The sequence below is a fragment of the Lissotriton helveticus genome, chromosome 6 (genome assembly GCF_964261635.1).
Source record: "Lissotriton helveticus chromosome 6, aLisHel1.1, whole genome shotgun sequence".
NCBI lineage: Eukaryota > Metazoa > Chordata > Amphibia > Caudata > Salamandridae > Lissotriton > Lissotriton helveticus.
Window position 1 is genome coordinate 1,236,285,069 of NC_136067.1, and position 21,598 is coordinate 1,236,306,666.

Sequence of the window (21,598 nt, forward strand, 5' to 3'; positions counted from 1 at the left end):
CGGGGCCAGCAGCTAGCAATAATAGAGGGACTGGACTTTCCCAGGAGCATCAGCTCACTTTTCTCCCCATTCAACTTGAGGGCGGAGTGGGACATCCAACGATGAACATTGGCAAGGCAGTCATGAAGGACTTCAGGTTGTTCCGCCAACTGGGTAAGCCCCACCACCAGCTGTGTATCATCAGCATAGCTGATGATCTTGACTCCTGAAGGGGCGACCACTCTTTCAAGCGGAGTCATATAGGTATTAAATAAGGTAGGGCTCAAAGATGAGCCCTGCGGAACTCCACATTGAAGAGGGAACCTGGCTGACCGCTCTCCCCCTTCCCATACTTGGTAACAACGATTAGAAAGGAAGGATTCGAGCCATTTCAACGCCAGCCCTGTCACGCCAACCTCTGACAGTCGTTGGAGGAGCACCTGATGACTTACGGTGTCAAAGGCAGCACTCAAGTCCAGGAGGATCACTGCCACTGATCCTCCTGAATCAAGAATGCTCCTAGCTTCCTCCACTACAGCCAGTAAAGCTGTATCTGTTCCCTGACCAGGGCGGAAGCCCGTCTGGGAGTCTCCCAGGAGATGCTGGGACTCAAGATGGTGGGAAAGCTGACGATTGACCAACTTTTCGGCAATTTTAGAAAAGCCGGGCAGAAGTGAAATCGGCCTATAGTTGGCCAAGTTAGTAGAGTCTAAACCCGGTTTCTTCAGTAATGCCTTTACCACCGCCTCTTTCCATCTCTGAGGTACTGTGCCCTGGGAAAGTGAGAGATTAATGAGATCCGACAGCGGGGAGGACAAAGAGTCTGCCACTAATTTAAGATATTTCATGGGCACTGGGTCACTAGGGGACCCACTCTTCATCCCCTTCAAGACGTTTGTGACCTCTTCCTCTGAGAAGGGGCCAAAGGAGGTTAACTCAACAGGGCATATTGCCGGTCTAAGGTCCAGCTCCGGATGTTGGGAGGTCGTCGGCAGTGAAAGTAGGATCTTCTCTATTTTCGAGTGAAAAAAACCCGCAAGTTCTTCACATTTTTCCTGGGGGTTATTGTGAACAACTGGGGGGACAGGGGCCTTCAAGAGTTCCTTAAAAATTTTAAAAGATTCCCCTGGACAGTTGCTTGCTTTCTCGATCCTATCACTGAAGAAGCTCCTTTTGGCATTCTTCAGCGCATTTTTGTATTTCCTCATCGCTCTCTTGTAATCTGATCTAAAGTCTTCCGTCTGCTTCCTTCTCCATGCACGTTCTAATCTCTTGCAAAGAGTTCTAAGAATCCTGAGTTCGGGGGAATACCAGGGGGCAGAGCCCACTCTTCTTTCTCTAATAGGCCTTCTCTTTTTGGGAATTAGTGAATCCAAAGAATTTGTCAACCAATTCCCTATGTGTTGATCAGCGGTAATGGGATCTGTGGCAGGAGGCGGACAAGTTCTAGATAATTCTGCCACCCAAGTATCCACTGGCAGCCTCGACCAGAGTCGTTCCACTATGTGCTGCCTAGGGACAGGGTTTCTCCACTTCCCCAGCTGCCATCTAAAAGAGACTAAGTAATGATCAGTCCAAGGAAACGCTAGCGGCTGGAGGGCTAGCAAGTTCTCAAAATTAGCAAAAACCACATCCAGCTGATGACCCCTCTGATGGGTGCTACCGACATTTACAAGCTGAAGATCGAGTGCAGCCAGCGTACTTTGAAGGTCTCTTGCTACATTATCAGAGGGATCGTCAAAATGTAAATTGAGGTCCCCAAGGACAACAAAATTGGAGGATGCGGCAGCCAATGGTATCACTGCCTCCATAAAGGAGTCTACAAAATTACCTAACGTTGCGGGAGGCCGGTACACGAGTAGGCCAGATAAAGAGATGGTAGAGGATATGCGTATGGAAAACTGACAGCTTTCCGAGTTATTAATGCTGCAGTCTTTTGCTTTACATACATATTCATCTCTGTATATTATAGCCACTCCTCCGCCTCTCCCGTCCGGCCTGTCCAGGTGATACATAATATATCGCGAAGGAAGGACTTTAACAATATCTGGATCTGAACTGAAGTCCAGCCAAGTTTCCGTAAGGAACAGGGCATCCAGATTATGATCTAAAATTAGAGAGTTAATTTCCGTGGCATGGCAGGGTAAGGATCTGCAATTAAGCAATGCCATGGAAAGCGAATACCGACCCATAGGCAAAAAGCCAGCAGTACATACGGAGCATTGGGCAAACGGGGAACCCTCTACCCACTGGAAGCTACAACCAAGATTTCTCGGAGCGCGCAGCGACAGCAAGGTATCCCTAGAGTACCTATGTGTGGTTTCTATATGGGCTGTGGTTTCCTGCAGAGTAGCATGCCCTAAGCCCGTCTGGGCCCGGACGGGCCCAGACGGGCTTAACTCTGGCGAAACTCCGGCGACATTCCGGTGATGACGCTGCGTGGTGACGCTGCGCGTCAGCATGGCTGCCTTTATGGACGCCGAGCGCCAGGAAGCTATCGCGCTAACCGCGCCGCCGACCGTGTCCCCCCTCCCAAGATGGCCACCACAACGAGGCAATGGGCAGGGACCCGCGCTGAAACGCGGTGATCAACCGTTTTAAAGTGGGAGTAAGGTGGCAGCAGTGCGGGTGAGCGAGTGGCCTTTTTCCTAAAAACGAGGGAAAAATAATTAAAAAATAAAGCAAATAGCAAAAACAGAGCTTTTTTTAAAATAGCATTAAGAGTTGCAGCTAGCAGCAAAGGGGCTGTAAAGCGCAAGGTTCTAGCGTTCTGTAAGATGATAGGTGTGCTCACCTGCAGGACGCCTGCCTTTATGGACGCCGAGCGCCAGGAAGCTATCGCGCTAACCGCGCCGCCGACCGTGTCCCCCCTCCCAAGATGGCCACCACAACGAGGCAATGGGCAGGGACCCGCGCTGAAACGCGGTGATCAACCGTTTTAAAGCGGGAGTAAGGTGGCAGCAGTGCGGGTGAGCGAGTGGCCTTTTTCCTAAAAACGAGGGAAAAATAATTAAAAAATAAAGCAAATAGCAAAAACTGAGCTTTTTTTAAAATAGCATTAAGAGTTGCAGCTAGCAGCAAAGGGGCTGTAAAGCGCAAGGTTCTAGCGTTCATAGTTGTCAATCATTGCATATAGTTTTATTCAGCAAATAATAACAGCAATAAAGGTCAGCAGGAAATATTGTTCCTAGAGTTTGCTCAACCGTGGTGTTGCGTCCAGGTTCAAATCCCTTGTGGCAATATACATCCCTATACCTGTTCCTCACCACCACCCTGAACGAGGGTCAGGAGCTCTTCCTGAAAAGCATGATCACTAAGGTCTTGACATATGCCATGGGGGAGGTGATCTTCAGAGCGTCCCTTAATATAGTAATAGACAACATAGATAGATTGAAGTACAGGTTGCCAGGGGCTTGGACTCACTTACATCCAGAACACGGCTAGACTCAAAGGGCTTGGATGATATATAGAGTGAAAAACATAGGGAGGAGACCGATTTAAACATCTATTCAGTGACATAAGCCATTAATGCATGGTTAGATCACTTTCTTATGGCTATCAAACTATTAGTAAGTGTGTAAAACTCAGCTATCAAGCACATTTCTGGGTCTTGCCTTCCACCTATTACATTAACAGTGACACAGAGATCCAGGTGTAGACTGAACAACACCCTTCTTCATGACTCAGTTTGGAGGGGAAAAACTGAGGAGGGCATTACACCTTTCCTCAAAAATAATGAAGTGGATGACACATCCCCAGCGGTACTTTGGGACATGCTCAAATCAGTCTTGAGGAGTTTCTCTATTGGGATCGCAGAATGCTTAAAAGCTGCAAAGTCCAAAACTAAGGCATGACTGGAAAACCAACTACCAACCTTGGAAGGAGAATTAAAAAGTTACTTACCTGCAGTAATGATCTTTCTGGTTGATACTCTATCTACCTGTAGATTCCTCACTCAAGGAACAATCGCAGGCATCAGACTGAATCTGGAAACTTCAAAGCAACAAGGTTGCCAATAGAGGGCGCTGGACTTGGTCGGCGCCGGAAATTATGTCAAGTGACGCCACCGAGGCCATATAGTGCCTGTCCCGGTGAACCTCGTCAATTACCCTCCATTTTTATGAAGCCTTTAGGCGAGAGGTCAGGTTGACATTGGTGAAAGATTGCAGTATCAAAATAAATGCAGATGGAATCCAGTTAAGTTTCCCTATAAATCATCCATCAAGCAAGGAGGCGGGCGGGTCGGTAAGGAATCTGCAGGTAAATAGAAAGATCATTACCAAAGGTAAGTAACTTTTTCTTCTGATGGATACTTCTACCTGCAGATTCCTTACCGAGTCTGTCGGCTCTGACATCACTGCTAGGTTATTGGCGGTGAGCCATATCCCTTGACTGTGTGCACAGGACAATAGTCTCATTGCTTACAGGCAACAAAGGTAAGACCCTACTTCCCCTTGCTTGTTTACATATCACATCACAGTCATGTTGTCTGTAACAGCGGACCCACAATAGAGGGGCGAGGAAGACTTTGAGCACCAGCCAAATCGCCCACAGTTCTAGCAGGTTGATGGGAGGTACCTACTCCTCTGGAGATAAAAGGCCTCTGAACTTCAGATTCCCCCAGATGAGCTTCCAACCCTAGGGTAGAAGCATCCATCTCTACCATAGTCACAGCCAGAGGGGGGATAAAGGCCATCCTGTGAGTCAAGTTCACCTCGGTCAGACAACGATACCTCGGGAAACGTTACATGAAGGGGAGGATGACCCGCTACCTCCTTATGTTTCTCCTGTACTTTTCTTGCAGTCACCGTGGGACACCTCCAGCCAGGACTAGAGCGGTCCCTTTAATCCCTCGCCCTTTTCCTTCCGAGTGGCGTGGCCATCTCTCATGACGGGGTCACGTGCACCTATCAGAACCCTGGACGATGACGACGCGACCTTTTTAGCCAGTCAGGAAGTAGAGGACAACGTCACACACCGAGGTCGAGGAACCTGGGAGACCCGAAGGAACCACGGAGGAGACACGGGACCCGAAGGAGAAGTCAACCAAGCCTCACCGTATGGCGAAGGACCGGAAACGCCAGAACTGCAGAGCCAACTTTCTCTGAGGAACCATGAATGGGAGCCGGACCCGATCCGGTACTGCGAAGCAGCCAGCCACGCTCACGGAGGAGCGTGGCTCCCAGAGGTACGTTCCCGAGTGAGAGGCTGGTTTAAGAGGGGGTCCTCTACAAACGCCCACAATCCAGGGGAGGGAGGAGAATCCTAAGTCCTACCCCACCGGCGAAACCGTATCTCTTTAGTACGGCGCTGGTGGTGGTGTACGGTGTTCTTTCCTCACTCACTCCCCCTTAACAAACAAAGACACAAGAGTCCTGAGTGACACTGGTTTTCTTTTTGTTGTTTTTGTTTTCGGAGTTCCAACCGTGACCTGCCTGAAAGAAAGGACCAAGCCACAGGGGGGACTCCCCCCTGTGGCTTGGTCCACCGACGACTAGGATTCAAGACGCCCCTATAACCTGACCGGGATTTAATTGTTTTACCCGACTCAATTTATTTTGGATACTGTCTAAAAGAAGATTGAATAAATAAGTCTTCTGACCGCATTAGAATGTCTGTCTCTGGTTGAATCCCCACACATGGTGTCAGAAATGGGATTCTATCCAATGTAGACAAAATGGAGAACCTACTCCATCAACTTATTGCTGGACAGACAAAACTGGAATGGGCTTTTGTCAGAGGCCAGTCGGGGACAGAGAATGAGACCAGAGCACGATTAGTCAACAATAGTGTTTTATTGCTTTTTGTTTGTAAGTGGGGCTTTGACCACAGTCCTTCTTCCCAAAGGGGTGGTTGCTGGTTGCTGGGAACGTCAGGGTTCGGTCCGTCGTCCCGGTTCGTGTGGCCTCAGGGAAAAGAGAAAAACAAACGGGTTTTTACTGATCTGCTCTCAGTATCTACTGTAGTGCTACCTTCACCGATTCACCAAAGAAAGGGTTGTGTTTTCGTGCATGGATCACCGCGGGGCCTCCCGCCTCCCCAACCTAGCTACCTCCCGCCTCCCCAAACACCCCACCAGAATGCCCCTTTCAACAGCACTTGCCTTGGGCTGTGGCCCGACTCTCGGACCACAGCAGCTGGACCCGTGGCGTCTTCTCCCTTCAGCCCACCGGGTATGGTAGCAGTGTCGGGAACGTCGCTCAGCAGCACGCGCTGGGTCCTCTCTGCCTTCCGGGTCTCCTCCGCCTCCGCTCTCACGCTCTCCTCTCTTCTGATCTCCTCCGCCTCCGCTCTCACGCTCTCCGCTCTTCTGGTCTCCTCCGCCTCCGCTCTCACGCTCTCCGCTCTTCTGATCTCCTCCGCCTCCGGGTGCTCCTCGACCTCCTCTCCGACCTCGCACACCGTCCGTTCCACGCCTCTCCTTCTTATCCTTCCGGGTTCCGTCGGCTGACTGGACTCCTCCCCCTTCCGCAGTGCAACAACTAGACCGCGGCCGTTGACTTCCTGGTTCTGTGTTCTTGGCAACCAGGAAGTGGTGTTTCCTTCTTCTTCGTCCGTCTCTGAGTGCTCCATCCGCTCCACATCCCCACAGCTTTAGAGAGACACATGACGTCAGCCCAAGCGGACCGAGAACTGTTCAGTACCACAATGAATCAACAAATGGAGGGTCTATATAAGCTAGCTGATCGACAAGAGAACCCCTCCAAAGAGGTAGCACCACGTCAGGGATCCTCATATCCTTTTCCCAATATTTTCCTTCAGAAATATGTTACAGGGGAAGACCCAGATTCCTTCCTTATTAACTTTGAATGAGCTGCCCGCGCATCAGGATGGCCGGAAAATAAGTGGCCTTTCTTTTTGGCTCCCCTGCTAACAGGGGAAGCCCAGGCAGCTTACCAAGCAGCTAACCCCACCGGCACTGCCAGTTACTCAGAAATAAAAGAAGTCATCCTAGGTCACCTAGGGCTTGACGCTGAAGCGTACCGGGTACGATTTCAAAGAGAGAAGGGCAACCACGGGGATACGCCCAAGACCCTCTTTCACAGATTAAAGATAGCCGCGGACAAATGGCTTACACCACAAGAACACACGAAAGAAGAGATCATGTCATTGATCTACCTCGAGCAATTTTTGGAAGCCTTGCCTTATTCCATGCAGAGATGGTTAAGGCAACACACTGGCCTTTCCCTAGAACAAACAGTAGAAATGGCCACCACATACTCCAGGGCCCAACCAAGAACCCCTGTTTGGGAAGGGGAACCCAAACCTCGTAACACATCCACTAAACCAGACAAGAGAAACGTGGGCAAACCTCCAGTTGAAGTCGCCAAAGTCCATCCCTCAAAACCAGTAGCACCCACCACAAAAGGACCTCAGTGCTTTGACTGTAGTACTTGGGGGCATATTGCTCGCTTCTGCCCCCAGAAACGAAACACTGAGGAACCTATGGATGTTAGTTATCTTCTACGCCATGTTGTGTACACGGAAGAGATGGGCACTGGATTCTATGTAAGTTTGGTCACTGACGGGGTACATATTAGAGCTCTTCTAGATTCCGGGTGCAGACAATCAGTCATTCAGAGTTCCTTAGTGAAACCCGAGAATATCCTGACTCACCGCCAAATCCCTATTAGGTGTGTTCATGGGGATGTCAAAAGCTACCCAGCAGCATCTATCAAGATCAGAATGCCCGACGGAAGGGAACTTTTCGCTATCGTAGGGGTCCTCCCAACTCTCCCTGAAAAGCTTATATTAGGGATTGACCATCCAGATTTTATGAAACACCTCAGTCCGAAGGTTAAACTTTATAACCAGAACTCCTCTGTCTACCTCACCCAGGCTCCATGGCAGGGGAATAAGAACTTCCATTATGCTAAAAAAAAAACGACCCTACCTTGCGAATAGCATGGCAACAAGCACACCTTCCCATAACGACCTACCCTGCTTTTCTAAAAGAAAATGATTTGCTGTACAGGAAGAGTAGTCCAACGAGTCCTTCCCAACTTTTGGTTCCTCAAAGTTTTAGGGAACAGGTCATGTTTTTTGCACATGCCCACCTCCTAGCCGGCCATACAGGAGCCCAGAAAACCAGCCAGACTATCCTAAAACATTTTTACTGGCCCGGCATACACGCACAAATAACTAAATATTGCAGGGAATGCGAAATATGTCAACGTAAAAATCCATATCGACCTCCCGCCGCGCCATTACAACCATTACCCATCATCGGGAAACCATTTGACCGCATAGACATGGACCTTATTGGTCCTCTACCTGAATCCCGAAAAGGCCATCAGTATGCACTCGTCATCATCGACTATGCCACAAGATATCCTGAGGCTTTCCCTTTACGTTCACCCAACACTGTCTCCATCTGTGAGAAGCTGTTGGACCTTTTTTCAAGGGTGGGGTTTCCTCGCGAGATCCTTACGGATCAGGGTACACCCTTCGTCTCACGTCTGAGGGGTCAGGTGTGTAAGAGTCTAGATATAACCCAAATAAGGACATCAGTCTATCACCCCCAGACAGATGGTTTATGTGAACAATATAACGGAATGATAAAACTAACCCTGAAAAAAATGATGGCAGCCGAAGGAGCAGATTGGGATGCGCTATTACCTCTAGCTTTGTTTGTCATCCGCTGCCAAAAACAGAGTAGTCTGGGTTGTTCACCTTTCGAACTCTTGTACGGACGTCAGCCCCGTACTCTCCTCGAAATGACCAAGGAAGTTTGGGAAAGAGAAACACCCGAAGAAACCCAAGCTTTGTTGGATTATTCAAAAGGGTTGAGGGCGAGGCTGTCCGAATTATGGGAGTTTGCATATAATAACCTGGAAAAGGCTCAACAAAGACAGCAGGTGTTGTATGACAAAGGTAAGAAGTGGTGACATCTCCAGGTCCATGATTGTTTTTTTTTTTATTACCCTCTGTACTACCCAAAGGCGCTCCGAGTGGAAAGGACCCTATGAGATAATAGAGAAGCTGGGTCTCACTACATACAAACTTTGCCTTTCTAAAACCAAAACACAGATTTTTCATATAAATCTATTAAAAAATGGCTGGGTCCTCTCCCAAAAACCAATCTAATAACGACAACCTCTGAAACCACATTGCCACTTCTCGACATAAACCAAGTCTTACAAAAAGATAAAAGGGAGTCTCTGGACTCTTTGCTTTCCTCTTTCTCAGAAACCTTTTCTGACAAGCCCGGACAGACTACCCTGGTCGAGCACTTTATCCCCTCCGTACCCGGGAAGGTTGTACGACAACGACCGTATAGAATTCCCGCTGCTCGCCGAGATGCTGTTGAGAACGAGGTCCAGAATATGCTCAGAGCTGGTATCATAAAACCCTCTAAAAGCGCATGGTCTTCACCTATAGTTCTGGTCCCTTAACCCGACGGTACAATAAGGTTCTGTATAGACTTTAGGGCAGTCAGTGCAATCACCCAGTTCGATTCCTACCCGTTACCCCGAGTGAATGAACTAGTCGAACGATTAGGGGAAGTCTGATACATCACAACCTTAGACCTGACTAAAGGTTACTGGCAAGTCCCCCTTTCTCCACAAGACCAGCATAAAACCGCTTTTGCCACACCATCCAGCTTGTATGAGTTACAGTATTGCCCTTCGGTTTACATGGGGTGTCTGCTACATTTCAGCGCCTAATGGATATTGTCCTAAAAGAACATCAGAGGTACGCATCAGCCTACCTTGACGATATCATTATCTTCAGTTCTGACTGGGACCAACATCTGTTACACTGCCGTAATGGGTTTCAAGCCCATCAAACAGCTGGGCTACACATTAATTCAAAAAAATCCAGAGTTGCATATCCGAAGGTCCGATATCTAGGATACCTTCTAGGGAATGGACAGATAGAGCCCCAACAAGAGAAAGTTCAGGCCATCACCAATACCCCATTTCCCACAACAAAAAAAGAGCTCCGAGCGTTTCTAGGTTTACTTGGCTACTATCGTAGGGTTCATTCCCCGTTATTTACACATAGCTGCCCCATTAACCAATCTGCTCCGAAAGGGAACCAGGGAAAGGGAACTTCGGACACCTCCCTCCCAGGCCCTCCACGCCTTCTCTGAACTGAAAGCTACCATCACCTCACATCCAGTATTGATGTCCCCCAATTACAATCGCCCATTCATTCTTCAAACCGATGCCTCCGAGACTGGCTTGGGCGCAGTGCTTTCCCAGGAAACCGAGGATGAGACAGAACGTCCAGTCGCTTTTATTAGCCGTAAACTATTCCCACGTGGAAAGAATTATCCAACTATCGAGAAGGAGTGTTTGGCGGTCAAATGGGCGATTGATCAACTGAAATACTACCTGGAAGGAACTATGTTTCGTCTATACACTGACCATGCCCCCCTTCAGTGGTTGTGTCATAATAAAGGGAACAATGCCAGGGTTCTCAGGTGGTTCCTCTCCTTTCAACCCTACTCCTTTACAGTCCACCATCGGAAGGGTAGTTGCAATACAAATGCAGACTTTTTGTCTCGTGTTCTTCAGTCCCCCGAACGGGAACTGTCCAGGGGAGGGATGTGTCAGACAACGATACCTCGGGACACGTTACATGAAGGGGAGGATGACCCTCTACCTCCTTATGTTTCTCCTGTACTTTTCTTGCAGTCACCGTGGGACACCTCCAGCCAGGACTACGGCGGTCCCTTTAATCCCTCGCCCTTTTCCTTCCGAGAGGCGTGGCCATCTCTCATGACGGTGTCACGTGCACCTATCAGAACTCACGTGCACCTATCAGAACCCTGGACGATGACGACACAACCTTTTTAGCCAGTCAGGAAGTAGAGGACGACGTCACATGCCGGGATCGAGGAAGCTGGGAGACCCGAGGGAACCACGAAGGAGACACGGGACCCGAAGGAGAAGCCGATAAAGCCTCACTGTATCCCGAAGGACCGGAAACGCCGGAACTGCAGAGCCACCTTTCTCCAAGGAACCAAGAACGGGAGCTGGACCCGATCCGGTACTGCGAAGCAGCCAGCCACGCTCACGGAGGAGCGTAGCTCCCAGAGGTACGTTCCCGAGTGAGGGGCTGGTGTAAGAGGGGGTCCTCTACAAACACCCACAATCCAGGGGAGGGAGGAGAATCCTAAGTCCTACCCCACCGGGGAAACCGTATCTCTTTAGTTTGTTTACTTTGATTTCTCACAAACTTTTAGTACGGCGCTGGTGGTGGTGTACGGTGTTCTTCCCTCACTCCCTCCCCCTTAACAAACAAAGACACAAGAGTCCTGAGTGACACTGGTTTTCTTTTTGTTGTTTTTGTTTTCGGAGTTCCAACCGTGACCTGCCTGAAAGAAAGGACCAAGCCACAGGGGGGACTACCATTAAAGCACCGACGACCAGGATTCAAGATGCCCCTATAACCTGACCGGGATTTCATTGTTTTACCTGACTCAATTTATTTTGGATACTGTCTAAAAGAAGATTGAATAAATAAGTCTTCTGTCCGCATTAGAGTGTCTGTCTCTGGTTGAATCCCCACAACCTCATTCTCCCACCAAGCCACTTCCACCACAACATTGGGGGACACCACAATGGAGTCTGACAGGTCTCCCCTGTACTGGAGCCACTGCCTTTGGAGGCACATCTGCAGGGCAATCATTTGCCAACATGCGTGCGTAAATAGGAGAATGCAGGAAGCCAGCAGACCTAGGAATTATGGGCATCTCAGGACTGGCACTCTCGAGCCTTGTTGAAAAGATTGTACATTGAAGAAATCGAGCTGTTAGCAAATTCTGAACCAGTTCAGACATTGATTCTTTTGACTCAAAAGGTAAGAATTGCATTTGTGGTCCTTCTCGACCTGTAAACTGCCAATCACTGCAAACAATCAATCCAATGTTGAACCTGTACAAAAGGTTATGTGTTGTGCTCCTTATTTTATAATTTTGTTTAACCCTACGTGATGTTCTGTAAAGACATTACAGTAAACATCAAAATTATGCTTTAAATTAGTTTACATGCCATAATGTGTTTTTAACAGCATACTAATGAATAAGGAATGATCTACAAGATGGAATAGTTAGGATAACAAATCATTTGATAGAGAAGAACTGTAGTAGGGAGGTTTTTAGCTGTTGAGAAGCATTTGAATAATGTAAAGGGCGTGACATTTAAAGTGACGTGGTTTATCGAAACATGCCGTTCATTACACTCCGGAGCATAGCATGGATGTTGGTTTAAGGGTATGTAAGACAACAGTCAAATGTTTTCATACTAATATCTCAATTATGTGACATATAACAGCATGCTAATAATTAAGGCAAAGCGTTTAATACTTCTAGTACTGAGTAATTACACTGAGAAAGTCGTTTACATTTGTTACTATATTTTGTATGTGTAACAATGATCATGTATGTGGTTTCATTCAGTAGTCCATGTAGTTTTTACTAAGCGAATACGACTGTTTAGCTTGCAAAGCAATTAACATGTATACTATATCAGACTCCGTTAGATATACTCACTAGGCCCAATTCACAAAACTAACTTAAGACAAAATGCTAAACTTACTACCATTTTGGTATTCACAGAAGGCCCTTACTCATTTCGGTAATCACAGAAGTTAGGAGTCCTTACTTTAGGACTCCTAAATGCCTTCTGTGAATACCGAAAGTCTTAAAGTTAGGATTTTTCTCAGTTTAGGAGTAGTAAAGTTAGGACTCCTAACTTTAGGACTCCTAAATGCCTTCTGTGAATACCGAAAGTCTTAAAGTTAGGATTTTTCTCAGTTTAGGAGTAGTAAAGTTTAACAGCTAAATCAGACTCTGACGCATCGTGATGCGTGTGACCGTATACTCCCACATAGGAGCCATGTAGGAATGGTTTTAATCATTGAAAAATGGCTGCTAGGAGCGTGCATTTAGCGCCATGCTTTCCTACATATAGTGGTCCTCTTGAAATGTAAGATAATCAAAAAAGGAGAATGGACACTTGTAACTACGTGACCGTAGGTTCAGTTGAATCACCCTCATAAACGCTATGTAATTTGTGCGGTGTACATCGTTTTTCCGACCCACATAAGCGTTACGGCATTATCATTGGGTGTCCAATTATGTACTCTATGCCAGCCTCAACCTGAGGCAACCTCTGGTATTTGTAGTAGTGTCCAGAAACACGGGGGCACCCCCAATGAGAGAGAAAAATGAAAAGTTATCTCTAAAAAACAAAAACTTCACCGTAAAAGAGATTTAATATGGAGATGGTGAGGTTTTGTTGTTAAAAAAGGTTGGATATAACGCGAGATCCTGTGACTGGATCTCTTTATAACACTAAATTGACACGGTCGACATGTTTCTGCTCCATTCCGCCCAGCCGGGTCTACGGAGCATTCGTCAGGACAAACAAAACAAACAACAAATCGATTACTTACACAACTTGTGAAGTATTCAATGGTGTTAGTCTTAACACTCTGTTTCTAACTTGCTCAAGATTCCTTAGTTAAGGAATCTCCGTATGTCAACAGTAGGCGTAAGGACTCTCTGGTCCTGAGCCGCACGAGGAAACGTCTCCGCGTCTAGTGCTGGCTCTGCCACCAGACCACGCCTACTGTTGACATACGGAGATTCTTTAACTAAGGAATCTTGAGCAAGTTAGAAACAGAGTGTTAAGACTAACACCATTGAATACTTCACAAGTTGTGTAAGTAATCAATTTGTTGTTTGTTTTGTTTGTCCTGACGAATGCTCCGTAGACCCGGCTAGGCGGAATGGAGCAGAAACATGTCGACCTTGTCAATTTAGTGTTATAAAGAGATCCAGTCACACGATCTTGCGTTATATCCAACCTTTTTTAACAACAAAACCTCACCATCTCCATATTAAAGCTCTTTTACGGTGAAGTTTTTGTTTTTTAGAGATAACTTTTCATTTTTCTCTCCCATTGGGGGTGCCCCCGTATCTCTGGACACTACTACAAATACCAGAGGTTGCCTCAGGTTGAGGCTGGCATAGAGTACATAATTGGACACCCAATGATAATGCTGTAACGCTTATGTGGGGCGGAAAAACGATATGCACCGCACAAATTACATAGCGTTTATGAGGGTGATTCAACTGACCCTACGGTCACGTAGTTACAAGTGTCCATTCTCCTTTTCTGATTATCTGACATATTGAATTGGGGAACTGAATGGACCAGAAATCCTCCTCCCTACCTGATGATTACGAAGGACCTCTTGAAATGTACTCAACCATCCCAAAATGGATGCAGTGTGAGCATGTGTCATGATGCATGCTAAGGCATGCATTGAGACGCAGAGGGTGCCACTTTGGTTGTTTTAGTTTACTATATCAACATGGCTGACAGCATAAGTGTTAAGTACAACAAGCATTTACAATGCAATAGGTCTCGCAGTGACATTGTTTTGGGTAAATGGCCTTGTAAATGACATTTTTTTTTTTTTTTGTTTTGTAAAACATAAATTAAAGGCATTGTAATTAAAAATGCTAATAGCCAAAAGTTTTGTAAATGCAAAATCTATTGCAACGCATTTACACGAGTGTGAGCTATTTCATTGGAAATGGTAATGGCTTTTATGAATGTGATTTTTTTTTAACATAATAAATATAATGGATTTCTAATGCATTACCAAAAACGTATGTAAATGCGATATTTATTTAATTTCCAAGATGTTGAGCTATTTTCATTGTAATTACAATGTTTTAACTTTGTGTTTATAAAACCTACAAGGTGTGCATTAATATGCACACCTTGGTACACGCATTACAATGCAATAGGTGTTGCAACTTGAGATATACTAAGAGAGATGTGTAGGCCTCAGTTCTCTGGCAGTAGGGGGGTTGTAATGCACAGAGAGGTGTATGATAAGGCCTCAGTCTCTGGCAGCAGGGGTGAGATGCACTGAGAGAGGTGTGTAGACCTCAGTCTCTGGCAGTAGAGTGCTTGAGATGCACTAACAGAGCTGTGTAGGCCACAATTCTCTTGCAGCAGGGTGCAGGAGATGCACTGACAGCTGCGTAGACCTCAGTCTCTGGCAGCAGGAGGTTGAGATGCACTGAGAGAGGTATGTAGACCTCACAGCATAGGTATGTTTGTACCTCTTCCTGCTCATGGACACCACAGCTCCCCCACTTCCCTAGGCCTCAAACACACACACACACGCACACCTACCCCCGGGGTGGGGGGGGGCACTCACCTTTGACTTGGCTCTTGTACTCCGCCAGCACCCCTCGCTCCTTCAGCAGCTTCCCGTGGGACGTCATCCTCAGCCCTTTAATCTCCCACCCTCCTCAAATGAAAAGTTCCTCTCTGGTCAATTTACCCTCCCGAGGGCTCCTCGGGCATTGGGGTGCTCTTGCCCCCCGTGGGAAGGTGCAGGGCAGTGGTGCCAAGTACAAGGGTAGTCCCAAAGGGTAGATGTTTAAGGCAAAGTGAGGAATCCGCTCCGGAGGAGGGTAGGCATGGCTCCCAGCAGCACCGACAGGCAGGGCGAGGTCTCGTAGGGGTCAATCACAAGATGCAACAAACACTGCTAACTTTCAGCGTGAATGGGGTCCGGTGCTCGGAGTGTGCGGGGGTGATGCAGGGTGTGAGGGGGTTGAGACACAGGGAGGGATGAAGGAAGGGGGAGACAGGATGGGCAGGGAGGATGCAGAGTGACACTGCAGGGTGGTAAAATGAGAGTGGGGTGAGGCAGGGGTGTGAGGGTGGGGTGAGACAGGGGAGGAGGTGATGGAGGGGTGAGAGATGCAATGGAAAGGAAGCGATGCCCGCTGCAAGGAGAGCCCTGGGCAGGGAGCCCTGCAGTCGCCTCTCAGCTCCCACTGACCACCGGGACCCGCCTGAGCCACACGGACAGCAGCTCGGACCTGTCCGACCGTCTCTCGGAGCCTCTGTGCGACAAGCCCCGGTCGGCGGCTGCCGGGGTGGGGAGCAGCGAGCCTGGGTCCAGCGAGCGCGAGCAGCCGCAGTACCCTGCCCCCGCCACCAGGGGTGCCCCTCAGTGACTGGGCACGGAGCAACTGGTGCTGGCGGGGGCGCAAGCTGAAGGGCCCACGGGGGGTTCTGAGTAGGAGGAACCGCAGTAGGAGCTGCACCAGGAGGACGGGGAGCTGCAGCAGAAAGTGGAGGCGCTACGGTCTGAGAATGACTACCTTAAGGTGAGTTCACGCCGGGCATGGCGACTCAGCACTCCCTGACATGCCTACAGCTGCCCTAGCAGAGCAAAGTACATGACTACTGTGATGATATCACACTTCTGAAATCAAAAGGGTAAGCATCAAACATGGCATACAGTGTCATCAATCACATGTGGTGGCACATAATGCTGGTCAAATTACAGGATGGGTTGTAAAAATTACAAAACTGCGCACTATTGTATGTTTCAAATGCTGCCGTGGCACATCATGGATCCTCAAGGGAGGGAAGGAAAGTGAAAGATTCTGAATGAGCTTGGTTTAGGTGACATTTTTTGGTGTGAGCTGCTCTCTACGAAAAAAAGGCACTGAAAATGATCGCGAAAGCGATCAGTATTGTAAAAAAAAAAAACACGCCCGCGAGTGGTGCGCGCGCGCGTGCCACTGAGAGCCATATGTCTTCAATTATCGGGCCCATGTCTGGGCATGATAATTGAAGACATATGGGCTTTGGTGCACGTAACAGACACCAATAGGGCGTGGGCGGAGCAATGCGCCCGCCTTTGGCCTATTTCGTGGTCTGTTAAAAAATAACACGCACACGCACCCAAAGCCCAATCAGAGAGGACCATAGGAAAAACACACGTACGAGTGTGTTCATTTCCAGGGTCCATTCTGAAACCCCGTCAAAAGGACTCTCGCTGCGCGAACCTTGCTGCGCAGTGTAACGCTAGGCGCAAGACCTAAAAAACACGTAGGAGCAAAAAAATAGCTGTGAGTGGCCCAGAAGCATTGTGCAGATACCGGGCCTTAGAAAATGAAAATACATTAAAAAAAGGGGAGGGGCAAGGAACTATCAATGGGATAAGCCAATATTGAGAGCAGAGGTCACTGGGGGTAAAACAGAGGCTGTGTATCAAGCTACTTTTTAGGATATTTCTACCTGGAAAAGGCGATGGGGTTGATACCAAAGCTAATGCCAGCTGAACTACAATAACCAACTAGTAAAATGGGGGAGAGAGAGATGACTGTAGGCGAGACCTAAAAAATTTCACAAATAGGACAGTGTTGCTTGTTAGAAATTAGCTGTATGCATTATTTACCAGCAACATCACATGCAAGTGTGTTTCTACTTACCTTGTGACAGCCACAGCTTTTACTGTGACTTTGCCATCAGGCAACGTGAAAGGTTTTTTATACTTTAAAGTACTGTTCTCCCCATAGCCAGCTTTCCTAAACAGGTCTGGTTTGCTTCCATCTATGGTGTAGTACAAAATGACATCCGGAGTATCTAAAAGTCAGATATATGATCATTACACCAGGGAAGACAAGGCAAAACGGAAACAAATATAACATTTATTGCAGATCTATCAATAATGAGAAATAAACCTGACAGCATAACATGAACATATCATTAGGTAAAAGGGTAAAGAAGTACTGAATAGGTTGCTTTGGTTATATGGTTATGTTTTGATGTGGAAGAGGACATGGCCTAACGGCTACAGTGGTCGACCTCGAAGCTGGGGAACCAGGTACGGGTCTCAGCAGGGACGCTCAACGCCCTGCGATTCTGGGCAATCCCCTACTCTCCCCGTGCCTAACACAATAAATGTGTCCGTCTGTAACGCAACTGGTGCTCATGTAAAGCGCTACGATACCTTCAGGTCTAGTCGGTGCATATAAAACAAAAACAAAAAACTGTACTGCAATTTTTGACATTTAGCAGACAAAGTGAGTAGGAGTAAGTGTGAGGAACCTTACCAAGCTATCAGCACACCTACTAAGGATAGAATGTTCTGATTAAGGATGGACTGTTGGGATATCATGTATCAGCTCTTACTTTTAAGGTTTCCCTGTGGAGCTAATTTTCCTCAGTGTCCTCTCCTAGAATGCAGTGTGGTGATGGAACACATCCATGTCTACATCTCATGTGTACATGTGGAAGAATCACTGAATGACTGTTCCTCTGGTCTCTCCTCAAATGAGGTGCCATAAAACCCTTCCTTAAAAAAAAAAAGATATATATATATATATATATATATATATATATATATATTGATTTTAAGTTGTCATACAATAAAAGCAGGTTTGAGTCTAACAATATAACAATAGCTCCATGACACACAGTATTGGTGTTAGAGGCATGATTCATAACATAGATAACACAGACTTATTTTGGGGATTCCCAAATTCCAGTCTCTGGGTGTTAGCAGCATGATTCATAACATAGATAACATAGACTTCTTTTGGGGATTCCCAAATTCCAGTATGTGGGTATTCATCTCCAAAGATTGCATTGGCTGCCAATAACAAAACGGATCAAGTTCAAAACCCTTTGTATTACGTACAAGGCACTTCAAGGGGCCGGTCCTCAGTTCCTAAGATGGTCACTACACTGGTACTCCCCAAATAGATGCTTGAGATCACAAGGAGCAAAGGTGATACTTTCCCAGAGAGTTTTTAAGTCCCATTGGGGTGGCAGAAGATTTATAGTGGTTGCTACCACACTTTGGAACTCTCTCACATTCAGCGTCAGAAGTCTCCCCTCTCTGACACTTTTCAGGAAAGCTATTAAAACCTGCTATGCACTGATTAATCTTTCTGCCTGGTTTCCTGGTCTGCTAGCGCCAAGACACCTCTGGGTAATTGTGCGCTGTATAAATTTATAACATAACATAACATAGTTACACTGACCCCAAATGCTACAGGTCAATTACATTAATTGACTCTTCAGTTAAGATCACAGGAAGGGTCATTTTTAACAGAATTAGGTGCTGGGTACGGAAAAGTAACACTTCGAGTTCTTGTCAATAAGCTTTTAGGGAGAAGCTAGGTACTGTGGAGCACTGCTTCAACTTGCATTTACTGACAGGCAAGTATACTGGAGCAAAGCACTGCCCATTGTACCTAGCATTTATGGATCTCTCCTGTGCTGTCGATAAGGTTACTCGAACTGAACTATGGATGCTCTTACTTGATATGTGATCTGATGTCACACTTGTACATTTTTTGGCGACCCTGCATCACAATGTATTGGCTTGATCAGATTTGGAACCGAAAGGGGACTCGCAGACCATGTTACACTCCATTGAGGATTATAGCAAGGGTGTCCCCGTGCCCCACTTATGTTCATTTTATATATTAATAAGTTTAACAAACATTTGAAATCAGTCACGCAGGATGACATTTAGTTAATTCTGTTCTGCGCCTTCGTTTTTGTATACGAATGATGCTGTACTTATTGCTCGCACTTCGAATTCTTTACAGCTTTTGCAGTTTATGTCAGACTTAAATTATTTTTTGCGTTGCAAAATGCACTAAACTCCACTCTCTCTCTATTTATGTGAATAAATTAGTCAGTGTGTCTATTTGCCAATATTTGGGGGGTTGTATTTGAGTCCAGGACTAGCAATATTTCGTATTACAGCTTGAAGTTTACCCAAGCAGGTAGTTCAGTTTATAATGTGATCCAAGTTGTGAGCAGCAAGACCTCCATGCTCTTTCGAACACTTATAAAAAATCAATGTGTTCCTACTGCGGGCTGTTTGAATGGTATCTGTGGCTACGCTGACTGTCTGGCACTGCAGGTGGAGAAAAATCACTTTCGCAGTCCTCTTCTCTCACTTCATTATTCAACTTCGCACTATTTTTGCCATGAGGAACTTGGCCTGCTGTATCTTGAGGATCTTCTTAAAATGGGGCCTCTTATACTATGGCTATCAGTCCGAAATAATCCTCAAGCTACTTTAAATCCGGCAATAATTAGAGACTGTTTACATTGTGATCACGGTATAACATGCCATGGTTTTGTTAAGCAGAGTTTTGGGAAATGGGCAGATCCGTTCTGTTCATGCAACCAATGTCCATATGTGAGAAGGATAAGATGGCTGTTAAGCAAATGTAAATTGATACTTGTATAGCGCACTACTCACCCGCAAGGGTCTCAAGGCGCTTGTATGAATACCGCTGTGGAACCCATCCTGGCTTTCCCTGTGAGGTGTCCACTCCTGGGCACCCCCAAGGTGCAGGCCAGGCATCCTTTGCGTTGTGGGGGCCGTTGTGGAGATTAAGCAAGCTATTGCCCAGACTTGCAGAGTGGGACTCCATGATTGGAATAGGCACCGAGGCGAGAATTATCAGGTCCGTGGAATTTTTAGCCCAAGACCCGCCGAGGCGGGGAATTGAACCCTGGTCCCGGGCTAGACCTCTGCATCAGGGTCTGCCGCTCTAACCATTGAGCCACACTTCTCCAAGCGGATATTTTTGGAGCGCAGGTATCAGTTAAGGGAAAGCTTTGAGTTAAGAAAGTCACTGGTGCATCAATACATAATTCTTAAGTCTGATGTTGGTGAGGAGCCTTGTTCGACATTAGTCCGCAGCAGCTGGGAGAGGGCTTTGCTATTGAGATTTTGAGCTGCTATGATTAGCCATCTTTTATGTTTTACATTAGGGCAATTTGGTAGTGATATCAAGTAGAACAAGTATTCCGTGTCCATGCGATGACGTTTATACCCAAACAATTCTGCACTTTATATTTTTCTGTAAATTTCTAAATGTCAAATTTTTTACACTACTTTTAAGGGAGTATGAATGTAATCAACGTCGACTGGCTCTCAGTTTTCTTCAATTGCTACCTGATGAGAAAGTGTTCTACAGAGGAGGGTGTTTTCTTAAATCAGATTTATACAGTTGTAAATGTATGCATTTTAATTATTTTTTGTGATTACCGTTTTATTGATTTATGAATTTATGTATGTGATTTTATTGTTGTCTTGGATTTTCGAATAAATCTGCTTATTAGACAGCCCAGCTGCCGTGTCACTGTGCTTTTTTTCTATTCCTTTTTATTTAGATCTTTCCTTCATGCTGTACAGAATCAGCTTTGATGCTCTTAAGCATGTTTTGTAATTAGTGCTTTCAGGTTTTTTCAAATCTTTTTATTGAAATCAAGGCATGATCAATAATACTATCATGGTGTACATACAATGACAATCCTGTTATATTGCACATGCTACTTAAAACATAGCGGTCACACACAACACTGTCGGTCCTCATTTAGACATATTCAGGTTCCATTTATAACATCATCCCTTGATCTTGGAGATTCACATATTTCCCCTCTGTGGGTGTTCCATTGTCCCCAGAACTGCGTCCATTTATTTGGGCTCCCCTTGGCTTCATATATGGGTTTTCTGTGACCATACACCAGTCCATATGAATGCCCCAATCTTCGATACACGGTGGGCTCGGAGCCTTCCACAATCTTGCAATATTCCGTTTTGCCACCATCCGCCCCAAGGTCACCCAAGTCCGCACCCAGGAGTTTAGGTCCGTAGGGCTCCAAATGTTCAGGAGGGCCAGTTTAATGTTACAGTCTATCTGCTGCCCCAACACTTCTTCCATGAGGTTAGCTACTGCCTCCCAATACCTCTGGATAGTTGTGCATTACCAAAGTGTGTGAACAAAGGTTACCTCCTGCCCACACCG

At 46.6% G+C, this 21,598-nt stretch overlaps 1 protein-coding gene across 1 annotated transcript in view; it reads right to left on the bottom strand.

Moving 5' to 3' along the window:
* Positions 1-21,598, bottom strand: part of DZANK1 (double zinc ribbon and ankyrin repeat domains 1) — an 846,943-nt gene that overhangs the window by 668,986 nt on the left and 156,359 nt on the right. Inside the window, exon 3 of the mRNA XM_078648955.1 lies at positions 17,249-17,402. Within this exon, the coding sequence (XP_078505081.1) occupies positions 17,249-17,402 (154 nt within the window). The remainder of the gene's footprint in view (positions 1-17,248; positions 17,403-21,598) is intronic.